The sequence below is a fragment of the Protomyctophum bolini genome, assembly GCF_963924005.1.
Source record: "Protomyctophum bolini genome assembly, chromosome: 11".
Lineage (NCBI taxonomy): Eukaryota > Metazoa > Chordata > Actinopteri > Myctophiformes > Myctophidae > Protomyctophum > Protomyctophum bolini.
In genome coordinates, this window is record NC_137872.1 from 10,857,582 (window position 1) to 10,880,582 (window position 23,001).

A 23,001-nucleotide genomic window follows, 5' to 3' on the forward strand; every position below is an offset into this window, starting at 1 on the left:
GAGAAGGCGACACAGACCGAGTATGTGGTCCGCTGGTTCTCAACATGGGGTCTACCATGGGTTAGTCTCTCGTAGCCAGACAACTATTCCACAATCTTCGAATGCTATATAGAGCGTCGCAGTCCCGCCCCCTACCAGGGCCCAGGAAATTATTCTCTTATTTATTTAAAGACGTTTACACCACGGACAAAGCCAACTCTTGTCGTGACAAATCATGACAACAAACAAAAAAAATTGGGCCGAACAAATAATTAGAAAGAAGAAATGAACGGCAGGTTACAACACTTTTTTGTTGTCGTTTTTCTTCTTTGGTCCAAAATATTATGTTTGTTGTCCTGATTTGTCACGACTCGAGTTGGCTTTGTCCGCGGCGTAACAGTCTTTAAATAAATACCTTTTAAAATGTCTATGGGAAAAATGCATTGGGAATCATTTCCTGGGCCTGGCGTCGTCATGAAAGGGGGTGGGACTGCGACGCTCTATAGTCTATATAGTCTGGAACTACACCTCCCGAAATCCGAGTAAGGAAGCTGCCATTTCCGTTCATGAAAATATATTTTAAAATATCTTTAATTTAAAAATGTTATTTCCTTTTCTGCTAAACAACAATCTAAATACGCTTAGATGATTTCTGTTTATATTAGGATACATTTGCACGACTGTAAAGACGAAACGGAAGTCGGGAGGAGGCCCCACTTACGCTTTATACTTTACTCATGATAGAACTTCCGTTGCTCCAGAATGTATGACGGAAGCATTTGGAAACTGCGAGAGGCAACAGTCTGGCAACGCGAGACTAACCATGGGCCCCAGGTAAAGTAATAGTTAACCCATTCTGACCTGAGATCAGATTCATACGAGGTTTCCACTGGACACACACTGGTCTGATGAACCCATTCTGACCTGAGAACAGATTCTAAAAAATGTCAGTCGTTCTTCGATTTTTCAAAAATAGCAGACCTACAAGCTCGTATCGCGCCACTCGGTGGCGTGATATGAGCTTGTAGATCTGCTATTTTTCAATAGCTAAAGCATAACATGATGCCAACACCAAAATGGGTGCCCGGTCAGAATGGGTTAAGAACCAAATGGACCCTTAATAGCCTGTAACTCTGAGTGTACAACTACAAATGTAACCACATTTGGCAACATCTGTTGTACACTCTCAGTCTGTGGTCGCATTCATTTAACAGTGTAAAATGGGGTCGAAGGGATAAGAATTGTATCAAACAGGTGTCCGCCCATAACCTATTGCATATCAAACTGGGGGTCCTTGAAATTAACTGGAAAACCATGTGGATCTCAGGGTCCACATATAGAAACAGCGTGGCTCCGATGTGGATCTGGGAATTCATGTGACCAGCATGACATCTAGGACGACGTCTCTATGACATATGACACTCCAAATGGTTGCAAGGTTTCAGTTTGATCAGTCGCGTATTTACTTCCCATTTCAAATGTTAACATTTGTGGTGGCACTGCTGTGGCCTACTGGCAGCATGGCAAGTTTAGTGCTGATCGGTCCAGCTGTTTGCGAGATTAGCTCCGGTGAGATACAGACGGACAGATGCGATGTCACTGGCTTGTTGAGCCGAGTGGGGATTAATTTGATTACAGGTGGAGAGGAACAAGAGCTCGAATGCCAACAAGGCTCTGGTGGAAAAGCTCCGGGCTAATTAAACACCATGAAGTCCTGCATACCCACTTGAGAAAGAAACAAGAACGCCTCACACATGAACATGTGCACAGGCAGAGGGTAACATGAGAATTACCTGTGTGATGTGATGCTTCTGAGAGCCCATCAACCCCCCACCCCTCCTTACATAAGATGATTAGCATTAGCCAACATCTTTATTGTCTCTCTTTTTTCCTCTAGTCCCTTTATCCTTCATGGGATAATATCACAATCACATATTAGTTCCTTTGTGAAATGTTTGGGGGCTGTAATTAGGGTTATGTGGGTTGGGCTTTTTCTCCATAGCAGCTGTGGATTTAGGAGGCATCAAAACTACCGCTGTTTGAAGGGACTCCCCTTCAAACAGCAGTAGTTTTGATGCGGCTTAAACCACGACATTTCGGCTGGCTACGGTGCTCCCAGTAAAATGGTAATGCACGGTGAGGTTGAGTCACTATAAAAGCTAAGAGAGGTAGAGGGGGCGAGCGCTACAAAAGTAATGCTGTAATCCCTTCCTGATGATGGCTCATGGCTGATACGGCAGAAGCCAGTGAACTGTCCCAAGTCAACATGAAGCCGTTGTAATAGTAATATTGGATCCCCAGTTTGATATACCATTACACATTACGTCACATGCCATGTAGAGTGTTAGAGAAACAGTGATGTGCAATTGTGCATACACCAATGTTGACAATTCGGTCTCCAACTTAAACAGGGGACTACTTTGTGGGTTCTTAAGGTTCTTAAGCATAGCTGGAGTGACGCAAACTCTTTCTAGGCTGCTGTACAGGCTCAGTCACGGCTCACCCGTTCATAGGAGGTTTTGGTGCTAGGCGAGGATGGCAGAACTTACCTAGGTTGTGTCGCTTGTTTTTGGCGTGCTCGTGGATGTGCTTCTTGGTGAAACATCCAAAGAAGACGCAGTAAAGACAGGAGTGGAGTCGGTTCAGGTGGGCGCCGCACATGTGACAAATACACGACTTGGCCTAGAGAGGTGGACAGAGCCAGAGAGGAGAAGGGAGATTGAGGGAGACAGGGAGGGTGCGGGGAGAGAGGAACGCAATCAGTATGTAATATATATATATATATATATAGGCTACTGCAGCAGGACCAAGCAGAGCATTTAGAGGGACATAGCTAGCTATAGTAGGGCAGAGCGATTTCTCTGCCTGCATGCTGGGACTCATCATCCAGTCAGTCACAGAGTCACAGCAGTTTGAGGGCGTGGTGTTCTATTAGGACTGATGGAACGGCAGACAAGTAGATCAACCCCATGGGGTCCAACAGAAACAGCATGTCACCCTTTTCTCTCACTTACATACATGTGTGCGTGCGTGTGCACACACACAGACAGTCACACACACACAGTCACACACTCAGATAGGATTTCATGCATGGGAGGGTAACTGAGGAAGGCAGGGTGAGTCACACACACACGAATGTTAATGTAATGTATGTGAATTTGTTCGAATGCAGCAGTCAGAGCGACTGGAGGATTTGCAAATTAGAAAGCCTCTCGTGTGTTGCAAACTAAGCTACTAAAAATGAGCTCTGAACAGGCATTCACAGAAGAGAGTGATGCAGGTGGTGCGTAACAGTGAAATGGAAAAGCAGAAAGTGTGTGTATATTCTTCATGTCTCATCTTTAAAGCTTATATGTCCGTGTATGTATTGTACATATGAGCGGTAGAAGGAGATGGAAGAGGAAAGGGATCTTTTGTAGATGGGGGAAAGCTCATTATATTATACTAAGGTCAATGTGAAAATTCACTCCACACAATATCACGATAGGTGGCTTGGAGAGGAGTAGCCCATTTGACACGATCATGTGAAGAGAAGAAGGTAGGCAGATGAACGGCGACATCTCTCATAGGACGAACAAGGTTAACAGCAAACAAGCTTACATTCCTGGAGAGGAATGCAATATGGCTGTTGTGTGTGTGTGTGTGTGTGTGTGTGTGTGTGTGTGTGTGTGTGTGTGTGTATGTGTGTATGTGTGTGTGTCTCTCTCTCACATGTGCAAGAATGGCCTGTGTTTGCTTATGTCATACATGGAGGCTCCAAGAACAAGAGATATGAATAGACCATAGGACCTCTGGTCCCACTATAAAACCGACCCACGTGCTGCACCTACTCTCTCTCTCTCTCTCTCGCTCTCTACAACACAAATCCAATTCCCCCTGCATCTAGCAGGTTGTCACTGCAAAAGCATCCAGCAGGCACTCGGGTTAATGAATGCAGCAGCACGTGGCGGATGGGCGAGCTGGCAGGCAGGCTAGCAGGGGCCGTCTGCTAAAGACCACTCGAGGTACTGGACAGCCGGCTGCTGCTGAACTCGGAGCCTTTAATTACCACAGAGGCTTTGGGAGGCCGTCCTTCAGAGCATCGACTGATGAGTTGTCGGGGTGGTGGTGAACACTGACTGTGGGGTTCCACAGCTCTAACGGTTAAGAAAAAAGAAATTGTGACTGGGAAGCATGTGGATGGTTATGTCTATGTAACCATAGATATATATAATGAATATATCTAGAGGGCAGATAACCCTACGAGACCTACAGACATACATGCGGATGTCACCAACAGGAAGTGGAAGCCTATTGCTGGCAGCCAACAAACATTGCCTGCTGTAACTACATCTGCTTCTACTTGTGGTATTATCTTCTGCTCTGCCTCCAACCTACACATTATACTATAGACACCATTTATTATACTGTAGATACTGTATGCCAAATATCTTTTTTTTTTCATCTCACACACACACTAGTGCTGCCAGAATTGGCCAAAAATCACCATGTGGGTTTGGATTGATTAGAACGGCTCGAATGTCGAATTTATACATTTTTTATATAAAATATTGCAGCCCAATATGCAGTAAAACATTCTCTTTTCTATCTCTATATGCATTTGTTTTTTGTTTAAATCAAATTAAGGTAGGCTACAAGATAATTGTGTCACAGTCACAGAGGGAGCTTCACCGCAAGAGGCAAGAATCCCTGCATTGTTTTTACATGGCGTTGTCATCGAGTCTCACTGTAAAGTGTCTGCTTTGAGTGCTTCACGACGAGATTTCAGCTCGACCCTGTTTAACAGGTGGTGACGATCAGAAATCAGCAGAGAGTGAGCGACGTTTGCGCCACTATGTATGCCGAATTGAAGTCCCTTTTTTCCCTCCCTGGAAATTATAAAACGTCTGGGTTTAAGAGGTTAATATTTTATAACCAACACACAGAAGTAAAGGCAAAGGGTGTTCAATAGCACTGTTTTATGCAATAAACAACACAAATCTAAAACCTCAAATTTAGTTAAGTGGTTTCCTCCCAACAGAAACGATATACATAGATCGTATTACTACTAATGCAATATAAACATACATTTAGTTTATTTTTTCTTATTACTATGCAAGATACACTTAGTGTTGTCAGTGTAGTGAGTGAGCAAACGTTATGTTATTGACACAGGTTGCTGTTGTCTTTCCAGCATGTGTGTGTCAATTCCTGGATGAATGTGCACACAGGCTTTCATGTAAAGTTGCAGCATGCAGCATCATGACCTGAACAACAAAATCACATCAAAAGGATGTAAATCACATCAAAAGGATTTCTCTCCTTCTGACATCATGCACATTTTACACTATTGTTTGGTCCAGAGGCAACAGCAACAACGTGGTTACAGGGGTTATTTATATTTGAATGTATATCATTATTATTTCAGTAGTCATCCTCTGGAAAGACATGTTTTGTGCACATTATAGCAGTAACTGATTCACTTTTTCAGCTCTACCCCCACTGGGTGGGGGGGCTTTAACTGCCAGGACAAGTTGCTTTAAATGCTTTTCTCTGTGCAAGCACTTTGATGTTGTCCGTTTAAAGCCACAGTAGTTTCCCACATTTTGAATGTAGTAATGTTCAGCAACTACAGGCTGACAATAACCATTAAATCGTGATCTCAATTCTTGTGGAGGGAAATCGAGATTCACATTTGAGCAAGAATCGTGCAGCACTACCCCGGGCCCCGGCAGTGAGACGTTTGACAGGGAGGACTTAAATTCTTCCAAGTTGAGCTCTCCAACAGGTGTCCATACTAGGGCTGGGTGCAATAACCGCCAATTGTGTTTATTGGGATGCCCGACCAAGCGACAGGAGGATTGGAAGCTCTAATCTCTGCGGTGGTGGGCAGAAACTTCCCTGTGCCACCCCGAGTGCCTTATTCTTCATGAGAACTTATGTGGAACATTGTGAACACGACATCTGATCTCATCCGATCATTTTAATTAGTGCTCACTGTTCATAATTAAATACTTCATGGGAGTCGTCAACCGGATTGATTTCATTCAGAATGAAAAGAAAATAGGCTCATGTTGTCACTGCTTTCAATGTGTGTGCATAGTGAGTTCAAGGCAGGTTAAGCTGAACTTTAAGCATCCCTTAGCTTAACTGGCCTGTTGGTTCCGAGGCAGTGGGCACCGTTGAACATACAAACATGCGAGAGCTGTCCCTCTACAGCAGGGGTGCCCAAAAGGTAGATCGGGTGCCCAAAAGGTAGATCATGATCTACCAGTAGATCACAAAGGCTGTGCAAGTAATCACATGATGCCCCTAAAAATATACAATTTAAATTTAAAACAGGCATCTGCCACTTGAAATAAGGCGACTTGACTTTTGACATAAAAAAGGGCCTCTCAGCTCAAGCCTACAATGCAAGATCTATGTGTTTTTTTAAGTGTTGCGCACAAACCTCAGTAGCATACAAAGTTATATAGGCCTACTATAAAAAAAACCAATTCCATTTTCACCCTTCTATATGCGACATCAACGCCATGCCACTATTCCAAAAGGTAATTTTTTTTTAAACTATTTTCAGCAAGATAGCATTTTTTGGGTGGGTAGATCTAATTTAGCTGGGCATTTTGAAGGTAGCTCTCAAGTCAAAAAAGTATGGGCGCCCCTGCTCTACAGTCTACACACAGTAAACTCCTCAGTGTTAAGAGTGGTCTGGTCTAATCCAAGCCCACTGGGTGTGCAGGCCTGTCATGATGACTCACCCAGTGGGCAGGAAGAGTGAGAGGCGCAGGGGAGGTGGTGTGAAGCAGTGTGAAAGAGACTTGAAGTGGGAAAACTATAGCCAGCTTTGCCAAATGTATCCATTTTCAATCCCCATTATACTGGGTGAAAACTGAGTCAGTGCACACCATAAGGAAGACGTCGAGAGACACAGACACACACAGTTATGAACCCAGCAACCCTGTACAAGTACCGTGTCTACCTATAGACATCTGGTGCCTAGGAACCTAGGGATACAATGCCAGAAGAATATAACACCACTGGGACAACAATGCTGAAGCCTTTTGTGCGACTAACAGAAGAATTTTAGCCGCTCAGTTTCACATTTGGTGTAGAGGGAGAAGGCAGGGGACCTAGACGCGCCCTGGGGGACTTTGGTCAATTGTGCAGTTACAAAAAAAATAAAAAACAGGAGATACCAGATACAGTCCTGCGTAACCACCAGATACAGTCCTACGTAACTCCTTCACGATACTACTGATACGCACAGAGACAACGTATAGGGCTAAAACTAGTGATAGATATTCATGTATGATCGATATTCAATTCATGCATCGGATTCGGTATCGGTGCTAAAAACTAATAATCGGAAAGAAACGACCGATTATTATATTTCTCATAAATGCGCAAACATGGTGAAACAACCACTTTCATTGAAAATCCGGTTTTGATCAACTAGAACGGTGCCAGTAGGGCCTCTACAGCCCATTGGGCACTGACCTACTTGGTACGATGCAAGTTGTAAATGAATGCCCCACCCAGATATTATGTCTGTCTCGCTTTTATGCCCATATATGGAGTTCTTTCACTTCTTTGTAAGGCATGTCCAAATAGGGAGTATATGCAGCCAGCTTGTGGAGTTCTGTCAGGTCCAAATATGGAGTGCTGTGAGGTCAGAACAGGCCAGCTCCATATATGGACGCTGGGCATGGGCCCGGTCCAGAGCCCGGGCAGAGGCCTTTATGGCACGGTTCTGGACAATTACACACACACACACACACACACACACACTTGGTGCATTCATGTTTGCACTGTAGCAAAAAAAGGTGCAATTGATGGAGGGGGGGGAAGTGTTACTGAAACGATGTTGGTGCTTCTTGCACCAACAAAAAATAATTTAACTTGAATTAATCGGCTCATAATATCGGCTATCTGCTTTTTGATTGTCCACTAATCGGTGATCGGATATATCGGCCATAAACCATATCGGTCGATCACTAGCTAAAACTGGAACTTGGAAAAAAAACGTAGGGTGATTGGTTTCCAAAGCAATATGGGTTAGGTAGGTTTGTTAGAAGCCGCTCTTGTCGCAGTTCTAGTCCACACTGAAAGCATTGTAGATTCTGACATATCAGTAGGTGGAGATCCCTGAACTTCTGGCTATGTGAGATTGGATTTATGTAGCAATTGTCTGCAGTGTCTGCACTGTCTCTGCACATATCAAAACGAATAGTTCCACTTGGAAAGAAGAATGCATCATTCTAGCAGCGATAAAGGTATCTATACTATACAAGTCAAGACCACACGGAGCAGCAGACACATGCTACTGTAAAACACACACACAGCCAGTCCCACACACAGACTGTTTTGGCTGGGCTTTTGTTGGCCATGGGTGGATTGTGATGACAGTGCAGTATAGAGGACATTCATAGCTGCAGACACTAAGCTTTGTTTTCATTTAAACTGACCTGTTGGCAAGCCAACCGTGTGTGTGTGTGTGTGTGTGTGTGCAGACTGTCTCAAGCCCTTTTTTGGGGTTCCATTTTTAGGCCCTCTCAAGTGTAAAATTCAGTATACTACGTTGCACTGCGTTGTCGCTCTTTGAAAATATCAGATTTTCAAGATGACACAAGCTCAGAAGTTGTCTTTAAAATCTGTTATTTCAGATGGTTACATTTAATGATGAAGCATAAATCCATTAATTCACCCCAAAGGAGAGATTGTGTTGTTTCTCCTGCAATGCACCAGGACGCCTGAATCAAAAACAAGAGGGCATGCCAATACCACGCCTTGCTCGAGCCTCCACCCCTTCTCCAGGGTAGGAAATCCATCTCTCCCCCAATATCCCTCTGGTTCCCATGCTCTCTATTCTTCCTCAATGTCAGCAGTCCTTCGTCTCCCCGCCCGGGGCTTTTAATGTACCATTAGATCACCTATTGATCAGCCCACTGGCTCAGATGACTGGAACAAGTGTCAGATAGGTAAGCGCTAGCCAGCTATGGTGCTGGTCTGGGCTGCCCCGTGTCCATCTGGGATGGACTTGCTGCCAGGCGGGCAAGGTCAGGCTTCCCTTTCTCTGCCCGGGACAGTGACCCCCAGATGATGGTGGTAGAGGTCCTGACGAGTGATGACACATTAGCGCACTCGGTGTGTCCCCTATATGCAATATTGTGTGGCGGGTCGCCACAGTAATAAATTCGTTGCCAACAAATAATATCATCGCTTTTATCGGCAACTAATCGCGGGTGTTTGAGGGGCGCTAGGCCCTCCTATGCCCAGCTTTTTGTGTTTGATTGGCTGAGCAAAGTACCGGTACATATTGAGGATAAAAAGTGAGGACAGAAAAGTGAAGACGGAAATTGCGATGGGCCGGAATGAGATGATGTATGATGATAAGAGTGTTTTTTTTGTGACCCATCACAGCTGTTTTTCCACTTGTTTTACAGCCCTAGCAGTGGCTAAACTAGCTTAGTGTGTGTGAACCCTTTTGTTTCCCTTACAATCTGCAGTTGTGTGTTCATGTGAGGTAAACAAAGATGGCAGCGCCCTGTTAGGCTGTGGCAAGATCAGTACTCACGGCTGTCACTTGCAATGCCAATGCAGTTAAGAAATGATTATCTGCAATATCTGTACAATGGACTTCACTAGGCTTTGGTTAAGTTCCACAGTGTAATGCGGAAGCATTTGAAGAGCAGGGATGCAGTTGCATTATCCAGCGGACCTCGTTATGGTTATGGCCTTGTTAGCTTTTAGCTCGCTAGGAGTGAAATAAAATAAAAATCACACCTGTGTGAACCGAGTGGTGCAACTCATGTATACCTCCTCTGCTCATCATTCAGACATGCATTCATATTATTCAGACAGAGCTGAATTAGCAGATTTGAATGCCATCAATGCATTGAAAAGGGACAAAAATCACGTTTAATCAGAGCATTGAATGCTGCAGTAGACAGACGCGTCTACTAACCTACCGCAACACAAAACGTTATATTGTTGAAGTTTTGGGTCAATTTAGTAGGCTGCATTCTGTGCGTTGGTTGATCATGGCTACAGTTGACAGAGAACACGCGTGTTGTCCGACATTACTAACCCCAACACTAAATCTAACCTGAACTCTAATCCTATCCTCAGTCTTAACAGGGCCACGCAAGTCCCCTAACCTCAAATCAGTTTTAACCAGACACGCAAGTCAACCCCAACCTCATATCAGTTTTAACCGGCCCTAACCGCATATCAGTCTTAACTGGCCACGTAGTCAGTTGACTACGAGCAATATCGCAGTCAAAACAGTAGCCGTGATCAACCACACAGCCTATCGAGATCTTGGTAGGTCAGCACTCAGCAGACGGCTACAGAGAGTCCGAGACCATTCGATGCTCCGATTAAAAGTGATTGATGGCATTGGAAACAGGCGGCTGATTGGTGATGTGTCTGGGCATGACTGAGTAGAGTCTGTGGTGGTGGTGGTGATGGTGATGTGGACAGAGGACTACCTTCACCGTGTGCACTGTGCAGTCCAGCTGCTGCAAAGGACCGACCGTAAACTGAAAGCAGAGTTAATGCGGAGACTCCATTTCTTTACTCAAGTAAAAATATCAATACTGCAATGTAGTCACAGCTGGGTGAGATCCGAGCCTCACATGTAGTGTATGCTGTGCACACACACGCACTTTGTCGACACTGGCATCATCTAGTATGGATGGGGCGGTTAACAAAAAATAAACCAATAAATATCAATTTAAATATTATGCAGAATTCTAACTCGCACAGTACTGCGCTGCTTTGGCAGTGCCACACGCTCACTCACTCAGTCTCTTTTTCAAAGTGACTGCCAGCAGATCTCAGAACCAAGCACATCTAGGTGCTGTCAACCGCAAGTGTGTACACATTTTCAAATAAATGCCCAAATGCCATCTCTAGCAGTCAGACATGCATGAACAGACAAGCCCCACAATCCTCATTCTTCATTTATGACCAGCATACTTGCCTGTACAATCACATGTAGGACTGGGCGATAAGACTTCAAAACAATAGCACAATTATTTCAAACTTTTGCTTAGATTACGATTAAATACAAGATTTATATATTCATTTATATACACACTCGTCTCATCTCCTCTACATTCCTCCCTTGCTCCCTGATGCTTGCCCGATCATCATCATCCATAGTCTCACTGTCTGAGCAAGCGCTGACAAGACACCCTAAATACGATACGGTTTTCTTTCTGGGCTCTTCAGATCTCCTTCCTCCATCAACACCATCGATACAGATCTCATACAGCAGACAAACGCATGACATGTAGTGTACAGTGTACATATACGGTCTTCATATTCCGACCTTGTCCCAGTGATGTGTGGGGAAAGGAGGGGGTGCGGGGGTGTGGAGCGCGTATAAACGTGACCCCATACTGTCACGGCAGAGTGCTACGATGACCCCATGGGCTGCACTGGAGCGTGTGCCTCAGCCGGTGGGATCTAGCGACACACACTCCCCACGGCGCCCACACACACACTCCAGGAATGGAGATAAAAGAGAATAGAATGTGCATAGGGTGGATATACATAGATGCTCAGAGAGGTCGCTTTGATGCTGTGATCAAATGGGGTGCGTGATGCTCCTTAGGAGAGAGGAAAATCTGAGGAAAAAACAGTCATTAGAGAGACGTTGGGCTACAGATCAGAGGACCATGGCAGTAGAGTAGTAGAGCGCAAAAGAAGAGCAAAAGGGCTTCAATTTGATTACTGAATATGGAGAATTAAGACAAAATTCTTAATTCACCATAAATACCTTGTGGCCAATTTGCTCATACTCGGTGAGAGCAAAATGACCAAAACGAATAGTGCAAAGCAAAGAAAAAGCACACAGCTGCAGTATATTCCAGCTACCTCCAGCATCACAAGTGTGGCTGATGGAGTTTCTTTCCTTTCTCTTTATTTTAATTTGATTTATTTACTGATTGATCGACTTTTCACTTTCACATGTAAATGAGCCAGAATTAAGGCTAATTTCCATCTGTAGTCCCTGAGCAGGCTGTTAAAAGTGGTAATATAACTATGAACTCAAAAACAGACATATCAAGACAAGACATCGAGACAAGTAAGCATAGTACATGTCAGAGTCAGGAGATACCAGTGACAAATAGCTGATAATTGCTTAAGGTTGAATTTGAAAGTCATAATTGGTGGTCTCTTTCATTTCCACACATACACCATGGTGACTTGACTTCATTTTAAATAAAACACAGCAGGTTTTCTACTATTGTATTCAATATGACCGCAACTCATGCAAAGCTTTGCCAAAGGACTTGCTACCTGCTACAACAAGCATGCACAGTATTACACAATACCGCCATAATTAACAATATATGGCCAAAGCTGTGATCAAAGTAAACAATGTTTGCTGCCACTGCTATTATGACAATGGTGCGGTTTTGCATTCAGAAGACGCATGAATCTGAAGCAGACTTGCTAAGCACACTTATGACATCACTGTTGAATCCTTGGTATCATTGTTCTAGCAGGCACGCATGTCACTCAACACCACCAAACCTACATTTATCCAATTCACCAGTGGGCGGAATTAAAGAGCAGCACGCCACATTCACAAGGACTGGGAGGAGGAAAATGCAGCAAAACAAAAACAAGCATAAACCCCGACAACAAACAAGTAGGGAGAGGGGGCTGATCAGGCAGAGCGGGCAGCATATCATTTATTGTGTGTGTACTGTGTACACGCAGATGGTTAACAGTCCCACTTCAGCACAACAAAAGGCTGCATGATCACTTTTCAAGTCTCACAGCTACCAGATGCCCTCAACCACAGCCTCTCCGGTGAATGAAAACACACACAGATGCACGCACACACAGAAGACCAGGACTACCGACAGGACTATAGGCCCCATCCCATCCCCCTGGGCCCAAATCTCCTGGCCTATCAGATCACACGCAGGCCACTTGTTTTATATCCCCATGACACTCAGAGTCCACAGACAGAGCCCAAAACCAAAGCAAATTAGCCACAGGAAAATCTATAAGCGCCAACTATTGGTAGATTCTAGATGGGCCATTAGTGCAGCAAGGGGCCTGTAGCACTAGAGCTAGGCCTAATTAATTCTCCCAACCTGGGTGAAAAAAGCAATGATCTTCACCTTTTTCACAGGGGTAGAGAAAAAGCTAGCAAGATTGCCGCTTAAGCCTTGGATTTGAACAATGGGGAGTAATTGAGTGTCCACACTATAAGTGATTGATTGCCGCTTGGTTTTGGGCCCTGTTCGCCCCTGGAGAGTGATTGACATCTCATTAGCCAGATGGTAGAACTAAAGGAGGGCTGGACTGGGGAACAGTCCGATTGGCTGGCTGCAGCTGTGACTAGCATGCCATGCAGCGGTGACGTCTGCCCAGGGCCTTAAGGACAGGCACATTTAAAGTACTCACATTTGAACAGGCAATACTGGAGAGATGGCTTGAGAGATTGTGGTTGGGGAGGGGCCGGGGGGGGGGGGGGGGGGTGATTCGATGCAAGTCAGGGCGTGAATTTGACCACTGACCAGTTAGGATAAGCTTATCCTAAACTAAATATAAACATCTGAACGAACATTATCTGGACCATCTTCCCACAATCCCTTCTTCATACAAAACAAGAAAGGGAAAGCCATGCCAAGCTAATTTTACCAGGGTGGACTTCCTTGATGGGTGACATCACTATACTGAATGTGAATACGGTCAGGGCTGATTTAGATTTTCCAACATTCAGAAAACAGATTTTTATAGATAAATACGGTTTTCTACATTTATGTGAATTTCCAGAATTTTAAATCATCTGTTGCCCGGCCTCGTTGACCCCAGAGCTTTCTCCTTCTCCTTCAACACCAAATCTCTTCGCCAAAATTTGCCAATCTACAAGCTCAACACCTAGACAAAAAGGGGGGGGGGAAATCACACCCTTGTGAAGTGAGTGGTGCAATTCCATGTGGGGGTTCCCGGGGGGGAGGTCCAGACCCACAGGAACGGACCCAGGGTGCCGGCCCGGTTCCGGCGAGCCGCCCCGCGTCCGGAACGGTAGAGAAATGACAGTTACCATGTGGGGGTTCAATTTGTGCCAATTTCTTATCTCCTTGACTAGTGCCGGTCCACAGTAATAGAAGACCTCTACACAGCATGGCTGTTGGACAAAGCCCTGGGCCTGTGCCAAACAGCACTTTTCCTTAAAAATGCCTAGTCTCCTTTTGTCTTCGCCGACCTGAAAAGGACAGGACACCATGGCGGATCGCATCCTCTACGCCGGCCAGCAGCTAAATCAGAGGGAATGTCAAGTGCATTTCACCACCATTCTGTGTCATTAAAGTTAGGAGAGATATGAGGCCTGGGAATTCCAAACAAGCACACGCACAAACAATGCTACAGAGTTGACTATGGAACGGAGATGTTTGGTTTATGAGAGGCTGAGGTCACTATCATTGTGAGAGGGAGCTCACAGGGTGACAATGACATGGCAGGCCTGACATTACAATGGGACAAGGAGATTGCACACAAAAAATCCTCAGTGTAACTGACAAATGGACCCTTGGTTAAATTTAACCAAATGGACCCTAATGGGTCCAAATGGACCATTTGGGTGCAGTTCTGTCGAGTTAATTAACACTGAGGATTTTCCTGTGGACCCGTTCCCATTTCTTTAGCCTGAATCACTGGGGGCTGAGTCACGCTGACAGATAGCCTGAGAGCCACATCAGACAGCGCCGGAGAATGAGTGAGAACGAGCACGGCAGGAGTGGGTGGGGGAAGGAGGGCTGGCTGCGGGCCAGAAGCCAACGCCTGACATCACCCAGCCCACTGAGTGGTGTGCACGGAGGCAGTGCCGGGATGAGGGAAGGGAGGAGGGGGCCAGGGGTGGTAGTGGGAAGATGGGAGAATGGGAGGATTAGACATGTGCCTGTGTATCACATGGGAGCTTACAATGCTATTTGAATGACTATAAAACTGCTATGATATTATAATAGAGTGTGAATCACACTCTGCCTTCTGTGCATAAATTGGAAAGAGGGTCACATTTGTTTTTTCATAAGTAATGGGTTATGCATTTCATTTATATTCAAGACAAGGCATGCAAGAGATCACTGCTAAATTGTGGATGTCATAACTTAATTTACATACATTTACATTTCTTTGTATAGTTATATTTTATCTGCCTTTTGCAATCTTTGATTACAAGGGCAAACAAATGTAATTTTTTTATGTTCCTGGTATGTTCAATGTCAAAAAACACAATTAGAATTGTTAACCGCAATGATTTGTGTGACAATCAAGTCGTGGCAGCCCTAGAGGAGGAGTGTGGCCTGTGTGAGGAGGCTGGATAGATGGAGGAATCTTCAAACGTATGCTGATGAGTCGGGGGAGCAGGCCTGTGGAGTGATGTGATGGAGAAGGATCTGACAGAGAGATCTGCTCACTGCACAGAGATCAGGTGCTCTCCCTCTCCGGGATGAGGTGTGTCTGGGCGCGTGCATGTGTGTCGACTCGATGATGGGGCCAGTGGTTGTAGGAGAACAGGAGGGAGAGGCATATGAATATTAAGCCATGTGATGGGAGGGAAGCAAACAACCGTTATGCTTGACGGTAAATGCATATTATATCCACCTCCTCCCACATACTTAAGTTAACAGCAGTCTACGAAGACATTGTCTCTCTTGCTCTTATTGCCCATCTTCCTGTTCTCCTTAAACTAGAAACAAAAAAAGAGTCCATTCAGTCGCCTCTCTTCAATCACAACCCATTCATCTTTAATCAAAGTGACAGTGACTTCTTCAAAGAAGCCTTGGTTGTAAAACATCGCGCCACCACACGCCCATCCCTTCTCATCTCATCCAATTTCCACTCATTGTAGTATAATGGCTATGGGTTAACTGCCAGGCACACTCCTTGAAGGTGTCAGTGTTTTGGTAGCAGTTGGCACACTGGCAGCTCCTCAGGAGGATACTAAAAAAGGCACAAGGAGAGTTCTTAAAAGACAAAAATGGAAGGGGAGACCGGAGAACACAAAGTAAATAACCAGGAGCACTGTGACTATTCACTCCATCTCTGCGCCTCCTTAACCATTCATAAGCTATAAATTATGAATGGAACTGGGGTTGGATGAAGAGCGTAGAGGAATGAACTGAACCGCGGAAAACCGGGGCAGCCTTCCAACCATCCACGCAACTCTGCACTGGCAAGGTCTGCTGTGCACTCTGCTTAAGTGGCACTGACCAATCTCATGCAACATGAACCTCAATTAAGAAAGAAAACATCAGGAAACAGTTCAGACAAGAAGGCACACTCCAACTCATATATGTGTCAGTCAAGAGGACACACACGCGTGCACACACACACACACACACACACAAGTGAGAGTTGTACCATGGGTGACGTTAGAAGAGGGAAGTAGTTCAGAACTTTGCTTCCTCCTCTTGTGATTAATTTTACACAAGAGTATCTGCAAATTTGCAATAAGAGTACAGTCACATCCATCTCGAACCCCCTCTGTCTACGAGCGAGAGGTATGGCCAATCAACATCCCTCCGTTAACTGCCAGCCCTTCACACCAGGCACACCTCACTGAGACATAATGAGACGGAGAGGCAGGAAAAGAAGCAGGCGGCATCGTATTAGAGTCATTAGCCTACCATTTCACACTCATTAGCACAGCCAAGGACAGAACAGTATCCTCTATTTGTTTTTCCTCACCATCTCACTTAATAGGCCATCTTTTATGCACTGCTCAATTTGCTTTAATTGTTCTGTCCAGTGTCCACAGGGCATTCTGGGACCGTACCTCCAACAAATAGCAACTGGGATAGCAACGAAGAACAGTAATGGCGCCAACTAGCAACATCAAGTATTTCTCAGAGACAAATCGATACAAGCTCATGCAGAGAATATTATGAAATCTCAAATCAGACCAGCAAGCCAGTCTCAAGAAAACTAAAGAAAAAAAGAAAAATCACCATTCAGCTACAGTGCCGCTAAATAACCTAGGGATAGGAGATATGCTAAGCCATACTGGCCTGTGTTGTCATGACTACAAACTCATACAAATCTGGTATTTATTCCACCATTTGTTTCCCCACCTGGGATTTTGGACAACGCATACAGAGCAGGTGACAGATTTATTATTTTTGATGCTCCTGCACATCGACTGGGAATTGATTTTTGCTGGAGGCAGCAAGGATGACACCTTGCAGGGAGGTTGTTGAGGATAGAGCGAAAGCAAACAGGAAATGGTGAAAGAGGGAAGAAAGTGAGGCAAAGAATGAAAGAGATAGCCTAACATGCCTAACATGCAGCCAGAAATAAGTATTTCTCTAAATGGCTCAAATTTTCTCAGTGTCTGCTAGCTAGTGTTCTCTATTTGATGCTGTTAAAACTACTACGATGTCAAAAATAGGCCTAAATGACAAACATTCAGTGATCTGCCTCTGCCATGATCAGCTTGACCTTTATGTCATAATGTCATGCAATCATAAATGCTGCCAACAATGGCAATGAACAGCCTTGTGCAGTATTTATTCAAGCAATATGTCCCTGTCATGGCGAATCTTCAGAAAGAAACATCAATATAATTTAAAGCTTTTGAGCTATAACATAATTTAACATCCTAGTTTATAGTGAGGGCACAGACACTCACTGTATAATATCATCTTAGTGCCAGTGGCATTAACAAAATGTCCACATCATGGAAAAACATTTCTCGAAGTGTCTCAAAGGCTGGGGCATGCCGTTAGGTGAGCGGAATCGACCACATAATTACACCCAGGTTCAATCCATTCTGGAGAACTGTGCTAGTACATAGTACATACATGGCCTTCTGCCGATATCCGACTTCAGTTCCCCGTTTCTCTACTCTATCCTATACAACCAAGGCAAAACCTGTCTAAAACTAATCACACAGTGACACACTATAGGGATAAAAAGAGCGGATTTGTCGCAGACCTGGTGACGAGGCCGTCACATTATGATGATGAAACCGGAAATCAAGCCATGCTCTGGGCTGCTAGGGCCTCTGGGAAAATGAGCTCAATGCAAGTGCAAGTTTGTTTGGACTACAACATGCTGTGGAGGCTGCTGCCGTTTTGCATTGTAATGGCGGCATGTTTTTCTCTTAAACAACAAATCGGATGAAAGCTGCAAATACTTTGGCGTATGCTCCAAAGGTAATAAGACAATCTAGGCAGCGTAGAATATTGGATTAAATAGCAGGGAACACAGGTTACACAGTAGAACTATAGAAGATTATTTAATCAATTAAATTATAGCGCCCAGTCAATTTATAGCAACGGAGCACTTTTACCGACGGACCGGATGTTGTTCCGGATGTGGCTGTAGCAGCTAGATGTAGCCAAACCACTCTAAAGGATGTGGCTGTAGCAGCTAGATGTAGCCAAACCACTCTAAAGGATGTGGCTGTAGCAGCTAGATGTAGCCAAACCACTCTCGATGCGATCGACAACAGGAGGTAAGAATAAATCTAACGCGACTAGTGACTGGACAGCAGAGGGCTGTCTAACACAGGATATTTTTTTTATAATTAGACGGGATGATTTAGATTAACGTTAAGATTTTAGTTGTCGTGTACAAATTGAATGGCAACTTCCTGTGTGTTGAACTTATGTGCATCGGGTCAGCTCTTAATGCAAATATGTTTTCTAAGTATGAATAACCCAATTCAAGTCATTCATATCATACTGTTTCTCTCCATCAGTGAGTTGCACACTGACACTGTAGGCACCCAGAGTAGAACAGCCAGCCACAAACCTCAACAGGTGCAGGACAGCTGTTCAGGATAAAAATAAAAATGGGTACAACAAACAAATGCACCTTTTGAATGTGGCTCATTAGTCACTTCTAACCATCTTCGTTCAAACTTTTGCTGTATTGTGCGTTGTCAGCTAATCACAGTTCTATTTTTGTGGAGTGACAGTCAGTGCAGGAAACAATTACATTTTACACTGATTTAAATCTATGTCAGTGTGCCAGCCCTTGCAATATGATCCATCATAATTATGAACGAAAACAGACAAAGTATTTTAAATAATGTCATACTTGGTAATTAAAATAACTAGGTCGGGCCACTATTAAATACATGCTATTACACTAGAGCAATACAATGGCAGCAAGGATAGCTGGGCCCAAAACGCAAAAGATTTTCTCATGCATGGGTGCATTGAAATGCTGGGATGCTCTGCTCTCTTCTTAAAAGCAACAAGGCTTGGGGATTATGTTAGTTAGGAAGCCTGGGGGCTTGGTGTTCATGCAGCATGCCATAAGGTTAGGTGAGGCATGGACAGCACTGCAGGAGGCAGCAGAGAAACGTCACTGAACTAATGAAACCGACTGTTAATTTCTCTCAGTCTTAAAGGAAAACTTAATGAAATTATGTTGTCAAACACATTAAACATTATCGGACATATGGAATGTACCCTTATAACATGAGAACGTGTTTGACATAATTTCACATCAAAGACATACTACCGGTATTTAAGACGTAGGCTATTTTTGCCACATAATATTGATCTCACATCCGAACAATGGAATTTACAAGTTTAATTCACACTATTGTTTAACTGGGTACCATATCACTGCCATGTTCCTTTCATTGACACATTTGATGCTAAGGACAGACCGTCCAATTAATTAAAAACACAAGGTGCTCTAGACAAGTATATTCGTCTCAAGGCGTTTAATAGCGTTTAATGCCTCGCTATTTTCCATTTTTGGAAGTGCTCCAGTTGCTAGGGGCTCACCCTAGCAACATCTGACATATTGAGCCTACAACAAAGTATGGCAGCCCCCTATATTACCCCCTTCACATTCAGTAGATCCTGTGATATTTTGTGGCCAGATGTCATTTTGTGAGTAGGACTATAGTAAATAGAAAAATGAATGGCTATAAAATGTTGTAAAAAAATACAGACTTAGCCCCATGTTCGAATGCCCCCACCCACCTGGAGAAAATTGCTAAAATCACTAAAACGAAAGAAAGAAGCAAATGAAAAACAATTAACAAGGCGCCATCTCAAGCGAACTTGAGCCACGAGATACACCACAGAGAAGCACTAAAGTGCGCAAATTGCCCCCCAAGGCAATGCCAACACCAAGCAATATTTCCCACCACAGAGCAAAGCTGCCAATTTTGTGTGATATCAGGTAATTTTGTGTGATATCAGGTAGGAAAGGTCTGGGCTGGGATGGGACAGAGTCCCCAGGATGGGACTGAAAACCATCCATATGTTAAAGGGAGTTTCCCCGACACCACTGCAGAAAATAAAATAACTAAAAGTTGTGGGGACAGGGATAGGATAATAGGACCAGGTGGATGATTTGACCTTGAGCCAAGACAACGATCACCCTTATTCAGTTACAATGAAAGAGACCTTCAAACCTTTGTCACATGCTGATGAATTTGCCTACCTCTATTGCTTTGTCCTGTTTGCATAACAGATGGCTACAAAGTTCCACGAATCAAGACGACAAACAAGACAGCAGTGTTTGGTTGGGGCAGAAACAGTGCTGAAACAGTGAGTCTTTCAAACAGACCACAGTCCAGAAGAGACTAGGGACAATGAACCCGAATTCCTCTCACTAGCCACACAGTACTACAAAGACAGAAAGGAAGTATGTCCCTGATTCAACTGGCCAAGCTCAGCAGTGAGAGACAAAATACCTTAGCATGTTGCCATGTTGAAATTAAAATAGCTAACAGGCCCTCAATAGTGAAAACTACATATGATATGGTGGTGCAACATAATCTATTACAGGAATTTTAATGCATAAAAGCTGGGGTTGCATATTTGGTCCATTTCAGTTTTCTGTCTTCAATCTACCTGGCTAGAATAAACAGAGGGCTTTTATATGGGAAGGGGTGGGCAAAGTGATCCTTTGCATGTGGTATTGGTGGATTTTCTGAGCCATTCTCTGCATGCTCCTGGGTTTGCCGAGCTGCTGTAGGCTTGCCCAGTTGGTTACCTCTGGGAGAGATGTTCCCATTGTGCACACAGCAGGCTTCAAAGGATGAGCGCATTAATTACTTTAGAAAGAGGACTCAGACAATGGGGCAAAAAGCAATGTTAATCGTTATTGTACAGAGGAAGAGGGCACACATTCGGTTAAATGTGAAGCCTTGTCACCAAAATACAGTACAAAATAAATAATGTCATTGACCATCCTGCCCGAGTTATTTTCTTTCATGAACCCATTTAGTGGTCAAGTACACACTACAGTTCTAGACTGTTCACAATAGCTCCTCAGTCGCATCCATTTTGCCGGCTGTAACAGTCAAACACATCAGAGACGAGAACAGGACCCGTTAGTTCCACTAAAAATGAAATATCTAGTACTCAAAACTAATTAAGGCAATGGAGCTGAGGAACACAAAGTGGAAGAGCAAGAGGGAGAGAAAGCAAGCGGCTATTTGGTATACTTATCCACTCTACAGTACTTATCAGTGCAAGGATGGAAAGTTATCAACTCACCAGTAGCGTCCGTGCTGCGTCATTCTGATGCACCTATCCCATCAAAATAAAAATGTATGACACACATGTAAGATGTGCTGGCTGGGATTGCCAATCAAAGCTCAGTCAGCTGATAAAAAACCCCCTACAAAAATGCCTGTGCAAACAAAGCTCACATTGTGAATGTGATTTACAAATCTGTCAGATATTTCTGAATTAGCAATCTTTGTGACCTCCTCTGTGTTAAATTATTTTTAACCCTCGAGTTGAAACGATACAAATGTAAACATTTGGACATTAGAGTTAATACTCAAGATGTTATAGTTCAGAGAGTCAGGGTAGAAAATGTGACCAAGGGTGGATGAAGCTGATAAAACAAAGCACACAGACACTTAATTTGTCTTGGAATAAAGACTGCAGCATCACCCTAAGGGGGTGACAAGACAGCTCGGTGTAGATATCTGATAACATTACATAATGAGGCGGAGGAGGGAGAGTGTGGGATTAGATTAGAGCATCAAGAACTGGAAACCAAGGAAGGGTCAAGGCAGGGCTGACGCCCCAGCATCCCAACTTGGGAAGGAAGATGCCGGGGAAGCACCGACATTAACGTGGCCTCTAAACGATGTGTGTGCCCAGAGGCAGTGTGCTACTATAGGGCTGGGACACAATGGGTACAATTAGGGTAACGTTAGCTTGATGTGGTCAGAATTTACAAGCCCAGATTGGGCACCCAGCTAACAGTCATGACTCATGGGCATAGAAGCAGTAGACTGGCTTTTCCTTCCTACACGAATAACTGGTGCATTGAGCTCAGCCAAAGTTAGCAAGCAGAAGACAGCTCGTTGTCTTAGCTATTTTAGCAAATGACCAACTACTGATGAGGCTGACACACACACGTCAGCCAGGCTGACTAGCTATACCGGCAAATCTCTACCAGCAAGTCCTACAACACAGTTATCAGCCCAAACAGGGTGTGTGAGAGTTGGTTCAGTGGTTGTGTGTACGTCCTTCACGTGGGGTGTCGTCATGTTTGTGCAACAACAATCCGGTTTTGTGTAACATTATTCATAACAGTTCCTGTCTGTCTGTGTGTTTGTTTTTTGTTTGTTTTTCTTTACCTTTCGTCTCCTGGTCTCAGCAGTACCACTCCAAACAAAGCATTGGTAAATGACCCGTAGATTTTGTTTCCAATTATCCACTTTATAGCCGTTCACATGGGAACACCCGGCCGGACTCATGACAGACGCAACATTCAGTTTGGATGTGGACAATGAAAAGTCTCCCGGTAGAACTGTCTGTGTTAGCTAGTTGCTAGCCTAGCTAGCACCACCAACTCTCTGTCCAGAAATGGTTTCCGTTTGGAACTGGGACAGCCGAGACAATATCCAAGATACGCTTCGGGCATCTGACAAACACGCTTCTTTATTAATTAGGCAACTAGTTAATTGTTTAACGAGCTGGCTACGAGGAGCCTCGGCTAATTGCACGCTGTAGTTTTATCTCCGTTACTGTTTTGACAGTTGCCTTTTCCTTTAGCTCCACTTCCACTCTCTCACGG

At 44.2% G+C, this 23,001-nt stretch overlaps 1 protein-coding gene across 5 annotated transcripts in view; it reads right to left on the bottom strand.

Annotated features, from left to right (window-relative positions):
• The window catches only part of LOC308324742 (ubiquitin carboxyl-terminal hydrolase 22), a gene marked incomplete at its 3' end in the record, with an annotated part of 42,883 nt that extends 19,882 nt beyond the window's left edge, over window positions 1-23,001 (bottom strand). For 3 of the 5 annotated variants that reach the window (XM_080776989.1, XM_080776988.1, XM_080776990.1), the window contains exons 1-2: window positions 22,562-23,001; window positions 2,529-2,661 (exon numbers count right to left, since the gene is read on the bottom strand). In XM_080776989.1, coding sequence (XP_080633115.1) covers window positions 2,529-2,661; window positions 22,562-22,681 — 253 coding nt within the window. In that variant the 5' untranslated portion in view covers window positions 22,682-23,001. Of the gene's footprint in view, window positions 1-2,528; window positions 2,662-21,461; window positions 21,495-22,561 lie in introns of all 5 variants that reach the window. The other 2 variants (XM_080776987.1, XM_080776986.1) reach the window with 1 other exon arrangement.